Source organism: Morus notabilis, unplaced genomic scaffold (assembly GCF_000414095.1).
Source record: "Morus notabilis unplaced genomic scaffold, ASM41409v2 Scaffold521, whole genome shotgun sequence".
Taxonomy (NCBI): Eukaryota; Viridiplantae; Streptophyta; class Magnoliopsida; order Rosales; family Moraceae; genus Morus; species Morus notabilis.
This window is the reverse complement of record NW_010357686.1, coordinates 308,121-318,778: the sequence shown is the minus strand read 5'-3', so window position 1 is coordinate 318,778 and position 10,658 is coordinate 308,121. Positions and strand designations below refer to the sequence as shown.

General features: G+C 33.7%; 1 protein-coding gene and 1 pseudogene across 1 annotated transcript; one reads left to right on the top strand and one right to left on the bottom strand.

The window, feature by feature from the left end:
- LOC21401323 overlaps positions 1-8,171 on the bottom strand; it is a 24,316-nt pseudogene extending 16,145 nt beyond the window's left edge.
- Positions 2,493-5,157, top strand: LOC112093989 (protein HEAT-STRESS-ASSOCIATED 32-like). The gene is made up of 5 exons (XM_024173756.1): positions 2,493-2,799; positions 2,980-3,171; positions 3,264-3,474; positions 4,543-4,766; positions 4,862-5,157. Exons 1-5 carry the CDS (start codon positions 2,677-2,679, stop codon positions 4,970-4,972), a joined length of 861 nt encoding a protein of 286 aa, XP_024029524.1. The 5' UTR covers positions 2,493-2,676; the 3' UTR covers positions 4,973-5,157.
- Positions 8,172-10,658: the final 2,487 nt, after the last annotated feature.

The following is a 10,658-nucleotide window of genomic DNA, read 5'->3' as shown; positions in this document are numbered from 1 at the left end:
TGCAACAAATAAATAAATTTTAAACATGACGATTTAAATGATTGATTTTAAAAGGGCTTTAAGATGTACTTGAATTTAAGATTTCTCACGAAATCCGTTTTAAAGTCAAAATTAAATGGCCCGATTGAATTGGCTAGTTTTAGAAAGACTTTTAAAGAGCATTTGAAATAAGAGTTCAAATGCTGCTCTGTTTGAAAGATATTTTTAGAACGTTTTATCTTAACTGAAATTAAGAAAAGCTTTAAGAAATTTAGTGATTCACTTATTTGAAATTATTGTTACAAATTATGAAAGTATTCTTTCTTATATTAAAAAAAAGAAAATGTTCCGCAAATTTTAAGAAACCCCAGTAAGTACAAGTTAAAGTTTAAGTTACAGTGGCGGCCTCATAGGAGGGGCGTCACACCGTCCATCTACTTCATTATGAAGGAATGTATTTCATCTTGTAAATTAATATTCTCGGCTATTTATTTTACCATGCTCCCAATATATCAAGACTTCGATATTTTTCACATGTGTCATTACTTAATATGTCAAAGAACATAATATCATAAATACGAGTCTATTAATTACTCAGAATTAAGATTAATTCATATATAGTCATCATTGATTAATATTGAATACTCTATTTAATAACGAAATTCATTAGAGATTCATAATTAATCGCGTTCCGGTCTTATGTAATCATATTACATAAAATACTTTCATTCCAATAATCTCATTATTAACAATCTAGGATAAAATTGTTTCATTCAGAATGTAATGAACCGCATTAGTAATTTTAAATTAAAGATCACAACTTTAATTTATAATTACGGATAAGTTTAGATTATTTTACTTCAAACATTATCCTCTGCATATAACACTTATATACAATGTTTAAAGTTACATCCAAAATAATCTAGAGATTTTGATATTTATAAAACATCACATATATGCAAAATAATATTAAAAAAATTTCTATTTTATTGATAATCAACAAAATATTTACATCTTATTTAATTTATGGGCATATATCCCAACAGTTTCTAATTTAACGACAGCAAAATCGCAATGCCAAGCACATGTGGTTTAATTTCTTTAAGCCCGCAAGGTTTGAAATAAACGAGATGTCCTTTAAATAAATTAAGGGTCCGTTTAGTTCGTTGATTCAAGTTTTTAATTCGAGTTTATATGTGACGTTATGTGAGAGTTTTTTATTGTAGTAAAAAAGTTAGATGCGACTGTTTCTAAGAGTTTTTTACTATAACAAAACTTGAATTCTAAATTCAAATCGGCGAAATGAACGGGACCTAAGGATTACAAACTTATACTTTGAAAGACAGTTCCCAAATTTCAGCAAAAACACACGGTATGTCATTTCATGTGGCGTTACTAAGCGACAGAGAAATAATAAAAAGTAAATGACATGAAAGTTCTCTTTTGTTAAAGAGCTGGAAACTCTTATGGTTCGTTTAGTTGGAATATTCATACCATGTGATTCGAACTATTTTTAATTTATGTGTATTTTTTGTGAGAGAAAATATTATAGTGAACCATGAATCATGATTCGAATCAGGGAACGAATCCCTCTACCAAACGCCCCCTTAAACGAAAAACTATTTATCACTTTTCAAAACGGTGTGTTGTTTTCCTAATTAAACGACAGAAAAATTACACAGTAAAGAATATGTCGTTTTGGCTTAATCCTTTTAAAAACGAAGTGCAACTCACTGATCGTACGCAAGTCTGTGAAAATCAGAAATGGAAAATAAAAGAAAAGTAAAATAATAATAATAAAAAGCTACTCGCTAACACCGTGTTAGTGAAAGTTAACGGTTGTGTTTGGAATTGATTTTGTTTTTTGAGTAAACAAAATAAAAACGTTTTAAAACGGTGTTTAACGCAATAAAGATAAAAAACAGAAATGAAAACGATTTTTTGGTTTAGTGTAAAATGAGAGAGAAATGAAAAATGACTTTTAATCGTTTTTCATTTTTTATTTTCGTTTTCTCCTCTCTCGAGCAAAGAGAGAGAAAGAAAGACATTAATGAGTTTTTTTACACTGAAAATAATCTCTTAATAAAACTACCAAAACACATTTTCAAAAACTATTTACGTCTGAGATTAAAAACGTTTTCATCTTTTTAGAACGAGTTCTAAACGCGCCTAACATAATTTTCATTTTAGAAAATCTCTTGAATTTATTTTTTCTTCTTCATTTTAATTTCTTATTTAATTTTTATTTTTATTTTTATCAGGTGGCAATTTTTACCTGATTACATTAATTATGGCCTCGTTCATTTCACCGATTTGAGTTTTCAGTTTTAGGTTTTTGTAGTAAAAAGCTCTCAGAAAATATCACATTAAAATTTTCTACTACAATAAAAATTTTTTATAAAATGTCACATCTCAACTCAAATTAAAAACTCAAATTTGCGAGGTAAACAACTACTATAATAGTCCCCTTACGGAGAAGAATAGATCATCATCATGATTATTGATTAGTTGAATGGACCTTTCTAGTAAAAACTCCAACCTTCCATCAACTTCCAAATACACACTCAGAAAAACAAGACAAAAAAAAAAAAAAAAGAAAGAAAGAAGCTCAATCAAATCTTCTTGAAATTTCCCTCGCCTCTCGATCTTACTCCGATCAGTTTTCCGGTGCACTGTTTTCGAATTCCCAGGCGAAAAATGTCGGCGTACAGGTGGAAGAAGTTTGACGAGGATGAGGACCGACCAGAAAAGCCCCGCCGCTACGGCGTCACCGAGATGCGAGGCCCTCACTACACCCACCTTAGCCAAAATCTTCTTCAGGTATCTTTTTAACTTCATTCATTCTCATTTCCGATGAAAATCTTGCCATTTGGTTCCAGAATTTTTCTTGTTTCGAATCTGTCTGGTTTGGATAATGTTCTAGGGCTTAATTATGCTTCATAATGAGTTCAAAGCTCACATTCTATTTCGAATAACGCTAATTTGGAGTTTCGATTTCAGGACATATTTGAGTCAATGGGAGAGTTTGTTGATGGGTTGAAGTTCTCCGGGGGGTCCCACAGCTTGATGCCGAAGTCTTTCATCAAAAAAGTAATTGACATGGCTCATCAACATGATGTCTATGTTAGTACTGGTGATTGGGCTGAGCACATTCTTCGCAAAGGTCCATCAGCCTTCAAACAATATGTTGAGGTAATTCTCATGTTGGTTGCTATAATTGGCTGTTCATGTTTTTTACTTGCTAGGAATGTTGTGATTTTTAATTTTGTTTAATATTTTTCTAGGAGTGCAAGCAATTGGGTTTTGACACAGTTGAGGTGAATGTGGGATCGCTTGAACTTCCTGAAGAGAGTCTTTTGAGATTTGTGCGTTTGATTAAGAGTGGTGGTTTGAAAGTTAAACCCCTGTTTGCTGTGAAATTCAACAAGTCTGATCTTCCTGTTGGTGGTGATAGAGCTTTTGGAGCTTATATTGTTCTGACTTCTCGCTCTTCTGGTATGTGTGGTTTTAGTGTTTTGGCAAAATGTCACTGGCATTCTATTATGGTGACTTTCTTTTCTTTGCATTCTACTGTGTTGAGATATGCTTTAGTTTTTATGAAATAACCATAACTCCCTGCATTTAATAACTTTGAGTCTTAAAAAGCTTCGTTCGGTGTCCAAAGTATGTGTAATAGGGAGTGGCATTCTTTTAGAGAGAAAGATAGGTTTTTGTGGTGGTGCTTATGGGTTGTTCGTCGCCACTGGACTGAAAAAATGAAGGAAACATATTCGAATATTCTCTTTATCAATGACTGAACGAATCTACTTTAAAGGAGTAAATTGGAATGACTCGATCCCTTTTACTTCTTTATTATCTTCTAGGTCTAGTTGGTGATGTGTTTGTGGCGAAGAAACAAGTTTGGCATTGGTGTAAAGGGTAGCACATTGGCACCAATTCTATTCTGAGTTCATGGAAGAAAAAATGTTATGGTACCTAAAATAGGTGCTAACTGTGTCTAAAAGAGTTACGATAATTACATTGTAACTCTTAAAGACACTGAAATTTCTGTAAACTACTGAAAGGGCCAAAGACGGAGACCTTTGTTTTTCTTTGATACATAATGACTTTGTCCTGAAAATTTTCAATAGTTGGCCTCTAAAATGAGCCTAATTTTCTAATGTTCTCTGAGTGATAGCTGTTACATCTTGTGTGTTATTAATCTCTTTAAGACTACTACTTATTCTGGTATGTATATCCATTTCTCCCTAATGGAGTTTGAACTTCTATGGGTTCGTGGCTAGTAAGTTTGTTAAACTAAAAGACTTTTTCAGACTTTGATGTTTTTTCTTGTAGCCGATGATATTTCTTTCTGAAGTTGCTTAAGCTTTTTAATTGATGGCTATAGTAACTGGGAAATAGACATGAAAGTTATTGGTGTATTATAGAGCTTCAGAACAAGGGACTTGTATTGCGAAATGCTGCACCTTGAACACATTATGAGAAGAATCCTAGTAAATTATGCGCCCACCACAAAAATAGAGAATGCGATTAATTATGTGAGCTTTATTTCTTTTCTCACAGAATTTGTTGAAGACGTTGATCTCTTGATTAGAAGGGCCGAGAGATGCTTGGAAGCTGGGGCAGACATGATAATGATTGATGCAGACGATATCTGTAACCATGTTGATTCTGTACGTGCGGACATAATTGCGAAAATCATTGGGCGTCTTGGTCTTGAGAGGACCATGTTTGAAGCTTCAAACCCTAGGACCTCTGAGTGGTTCATCAATCAATATGGCCCGAGGGTATGCTGCTAATTTACTGTTTCTCTTTATTTTATTTCATTTTGAATATTCAACTGCATTTCATAAGTTCCTTATTTGTTCCCCTGTTTGTGCAGGTGAATCTCTTTATTGACCACTCTCATGTCATGGATCTGGAGTGCGTCCGGGGAAGAAACTTGGGCAAAAATCATTCATCAGTCGTTGGTTCATCATACTTTCGGTTCTAAAATGGTCATCACTTTCCTTCCAACCAACGAAAATGGAAAATGGTCAGTACAGATTATATGCTACTTGTGGGATCTGGTTAGCTTTGTTGTACTGTTAAGATACTATTTGTGGAAACATGTTGAAAAAGAGTTCAATGGAATTATCGTTTGATATTTGCAATAAAGTTTGCAAGTATCTTTACTTCCGAGTTTGTAGTTTCCTATTCTCTTCATTTTTTTCCATGGTTGTTTCAGTAATATTAATAAAATAGATGTCTAAAAATAAAATTTGCTACACTGTAGAAAACTGGCATTAGTCTGCGAGATCAGCCTAACTTTTGGCTATAAACTTTCTTGGCTAGAGTGCTCTTACCTATTCCTCCCATGCCCACCACAGAAACAACGCAAACCCGATCCTCCTCCTTCATCAACTCACCCTTCAAAGCCATTGCCAAGCCCTCCAACCCAACAACACCAACATCTTCATAATCACCACCATAAATCTTCTCAAACTCCTCTTAAACTCAGCCACTGAACCGCTCTTCACAAACTCGATCCCGTTTGCGTGCCTTTTGAGATGTCTTCAATCTTAACTTTTTGTCACGTCCCCCACACAGGGGTCGGTGACGTGGAGCTCAATTAGAAGTTAAACGCACGATAATAAAAGAAATTCCCAACGAGCCCCACACTTAATTAAAATAAATTAAAACGGAGGAGGTTCTATTACTTGAGCCTCTGATAACATTCAGGGTTTCACCCACAGGACATACAGTATTATACATACATGAACAAGTAGATAACATTACAGACATCAAGATGGAAGTTACACTTCCTTACATTTATATATCAGGAGGATGAACACAATCCTCTCCAACTCAAGATGGTAGCAATCTAACTCAGCTACCCCGCACCGCCCCTAGAGTCGCCTGGGAGGGGTTTAATATTTATAAAAACAGATAAAACGTGAGCGAAAGGCCCAATAGGATATAATTTGAAATAAACTTTATAAATAAATGAGTAAATGGATAAGCGAGTAAATAAATGAAGGGATAAATAAATAAATAAGACATTCAGTTCCAACACAACAGCCGGAAACTCACATCCTTTTTCTCAAAGGAAATATAACTGAAAATCGTTGTATTACAGGCATCAACGAGTAATTTATACTAAGATAAATTACTTACACAACCACGTGCACAAGCCTTATCACGCCCGGGCCGGGTTTCGGGTTCTGCCCCCAAGGATGCACTCTCCACATCCTGTCTAGGCCATTAGCCAGTTTACCGGTTCGCAAGATCTCTAATCTTAAGAAATCATTCATTAAACTTTCTGAAATCGTTTATTATAATCCCATTAACTATACAAGCCATGGGTCTCATGAACTACAACAAGTCATGGGTTCCATGAACTACAACAAGCTATGGATTCCATAAACTACAACAAGCCATGGTTTTCAAATATTTTTCTTTCGCAAACAAGTCCCTTTCTTTAAAACATTTGCAAGGTCAAAACTCTTTTGAAAATCAGGCTCACAAAGAAAATGGATAGAAATCCTACCTCACGATATCAAACCTGTGACTAGCATGGCTCTATTCTGACTTTTGCGTCCTCAAAGTCTTTCAATCCGAGTCATCAGCTAACACTGATACAAAACAACACTTTAGGATCTAATTCTCATTCCTAAAGCAATTTCAATCTCAATTCTTTTGATTTTCCTATTAGTGTGCCTTGACTCAAATCTAAGTTTCACAAACGATTTTATAATCAGTTTGAGGGTTCTTTAAAGATTGAAATCCAATTCATGAGTTTAATTTCTTATTTAATTTCAGCTTAAAAATAACTTTCTAAAGAAATTTCGGCAGTATGCCGACATAAATAGGAAAAATGTCAAACATGCAAATCAAGTTCAATTTCAAAATAAATTCTCCAAAATTTATCAAAACCAGTTTCCAATCAACTAAACAAGTCCAATAACTGAAAATCCCCAAATTTCAATCAATTCTAACAACAATTGTTCAAATCTAAACCCTAACTCAAAATTATTCAAATCCAACCAAAATTAAACTTTATCACGTTTAAAAATTTAAATCAAGAGTGAGTTTCAAGAGGTTTTACCTCAAATTAGTTGATGGAGTCGTGCTCCCTCCATTTCTCCCATTTTCTTTGTTTTTTTATGTGTCTCGGCAGCAAGCCGAGAGAGAGAGAAGGAGAGAGAAACCCAGAGAGAGAGCAAGGAAGAGAGAGACAGCCGGGGGGAGAGAGATCCCGGAGGAAGTGGCCGGCGGTGAAGGAAGAAAGAGAGAGAGATGGGCGGTGGTGGTGGGAGAATCAGAGGAAAGAAAAAAGAAAAAGAAAGAGAGAGAGAGCGGTCTGGCAGCCACGGGAAGGAAGGGAAAAAGAAGAAAAGAAAAAAGAAGAAAAAGGAAAAGGAAAAGAAAAGAAAAGGAAAAAAAAAAGAAAAAGGAAAAATGGAGAAATGGAGAAAAAAAGAAAATGTTTTAAGGGGATGTTTGGTTGAAGGATTCAAACCATGATTTGAATCATGGTTTATGGTTCGCTACAGTGTTTTTTCTCACAAAAAATATACGTAAATCGAAAATGGTTCTAATCACATGATTCTAATCCATGAACCATACGTCTCCTAAAATTTAAGTGTATTTTTAAAAAATTTTAGGGTGAAATCATAAATACTGAAAATAATTTAAAGTTCTTTAATTAATTGTGAAAATTAAATTAAGCACATTAATAAATTTTAATTATCTTAATTAATCTCATTTAATTCTCCAGGGTGTTACACTTTTACAGACCTTATCTGGGTCCGGAGTTTTCGGAGGCGAAAAGCTTTGACGTAAGAAGAAGACACTCGGACAATGAAAGTGTCGATCACATCCTCAATATCATAAGCAACGTCTCTAACTTCTGCGACCCAGTTGCGAACACGCTTGTCTTGTTCTTGCTTATTGTCTGCGTCTCTCAAAAAGCACTGGATTCGCCGCAATTCAGCTCGTAGACGCTCGACGTCATGGATTACAGAGGTCGAGGACGATGATTCGAGGATGAGAAGATCGGAGAGTCTTTCCCTGTTTGGTAAGCGACTGACTCTGCCAGTTTTGAGAGTACGAAATCCGCCATGGCTGTCGAACCTGGGAATAACAGACAGAGAGAATGTGATCGCTCCAATCTCACAAGTCACAACGAACAACTGTTGGTTGTTGGGCATAAGTAATCACCATCTTCAAATTTTCTTTCCTTTCTAGGAATTTCCAAGAACTAGTCCATTTTTGTTTTTTTTTTTTTGGGTATCTTTTCTAAATTCTATTACGCTTTAGGCATTTCTAAATTCTAAGAATTCGTTCATTTCGCTGATTCGAGTTTTGCTACAGTAAAAAACTCTCACAAATAATCACATCTAACTTTTTTACTACAATAAAACTCTCACATAAAGTCATATCTCAACTCGAATTAAAAATTCGAATCAACGAACTAAACGGGCCCTAATACAGTAACATGTGAATTTTCTTAACATGGACACCCACTTAACAAAAAATTTACGTTAACAGCTTTAAATTTTTTTAAAAAAAATATATATTATTTACCTTTTCATACATTCATTCTGTTCATTTAAAAAATATATCTTTGAGTTCTAATTACTGCAATTGTATACTAAAAAGATAACATTTTTTAGGTAAATTTGTGCCTTTTCTCAATCAATACTCGATTTTGACATTTAAAATTATTATATTTATCTCAGTGGTAGTGACACATGATTATTAATTGTTGTAAATACATACCATCAAATCACTTTCATTCAGGTTAATGTGATAATTTTAAAGGTCAAAGTGTTGTGACGGTTGTCTATGAACTTCATAGAACATATTTTTACTTATTAAATATAATCTGATAGTATATTTTTGCAACAATTTAAAATTACGAGTATACTTTTTTAATAAACTTAAAAGAGAAAATACAAAAGATAAATAATCCTTATAAAAAGATATTACCACTTTTTTGTTAGTCAATCTAACTATCTACATTTTTAATAGTTAATTGGTCGTGCTAATGTGAGCGTCATTCGTTTAAAAATAAGAGTTATATAAATTATTTTTCAAAAAAAAGTGAGAGAAAAAAAAAAGATACCTCTCACAAAAAAAATATTTTTACTTATTTTATTGTATTTTTAATAAGTATTATTATGTTTTGTTTGAAATTGTTTTTATTTAAGTTGGTGTGATTGATTTTATTTTAGCTCTACACATTTTATTTATTTTTCATTAGAATTATTCACAACATTTCATGTGAGTAGTATGGGAAAATTTGTGCAATATAGCAGTAAAATAGTTATAATTCATACAGATTATTTATATATTTTTATCTGTGTAATATTAAAAATTCGGCGCAAAACAGTGCTAAAATTCGAGCAACAAATCACTTAAACATAAATAAATAAATGAACATAATAAATAATAATAATAATTAGAAAAAGGGGAATGATTCTGAGTCACGCACGTAATCTATTCAAAATAACTAATATGCAAATTGTTTCAAAAAAAATGAAAAGGAAAAAAGACATAAAAGAAACGTGTTAGAGTACGGTGACCTGAATACTCTATCGACTTGAAAAGCTAGGGGTGCAACATATGTAGCAGAGCTTTAATTATGAAAATTTTTTGGGGGCCTGATGCGTAATATTTTTGTATAATAAATTTCCGCAAGCGTACGGTGTCAAGTTTTGAGTATAAGGTGAGTGAGTATTGTCTCCACAGGGATTGCCGTTAAGTACTGCGATTATTGTAACTTAACTTTATCTAGGCAACCTAATAAAATGATGATTCAGAACTAAACAAAATAAATATAAGAAAATAAAAATAAAGTATCTATACACAAATGGTCTAGGGACTTGATTTCGCTTTATTATTCCTATGTTTATCCTATTATGTAATCGCTAATCAATTCCGTTCAATTCATTAATCAAGGCTCTAATGTCATCTCGCAACCTCTCTTGAGTGTCTCACAAGAAATCGTATTTAAATACCCAAAACAATATCCTTATTCGAAATGAATATTTAAACACAAATTAAGCTTCGCCTTTAGAATTAGAAAATATGAATATTGATCGCCTCTCTGCCTCACAACGACCTAAATCCTAATTTGATTATCTAACCGTTGATCTCCTTTCGGTCTCACAACAACCTAGACTATCTTTATCAAACCTTGATAAAGATCTCAATCTCTCTCGAGCATCAAATTCGCAATCTAAAAATCATCTAACTCATTGGCCAAATAAATTAGAAGCATTAAGCATAGAGAAACATAAATGAATTGAAAACGAAATTAAATTAACAATCAACAAAATACTCAAAACATAGTTCAAATAAAACTACATCAAGTCCTAGATTTAATGTCTAGCTTAACATGGAAAAATAGATGAAAGAAGATAAAACCCAATATCCATTGAAGAGCTTCCAAGGACCTCCAAGATGAAGGATTTCGGCCTCCTTTTAATGTTTTCTTCAGATTTCCGGGCTCTCTTCTCAAAATGACATATCTTTCCTTTTATACTACAACATTTCGGAGCTAGGGCTTCATACGCGCGCTGCAGCCTACGTGAAAACGCGTTGCGGCGCGCATTTTTGGAAAAGGCTCCCGCTGTTGCGGGTTGGGGCGCGCTGCAGCGCGTGGGGCTGCCTTCTGGGCGCGCTGCAGCGCG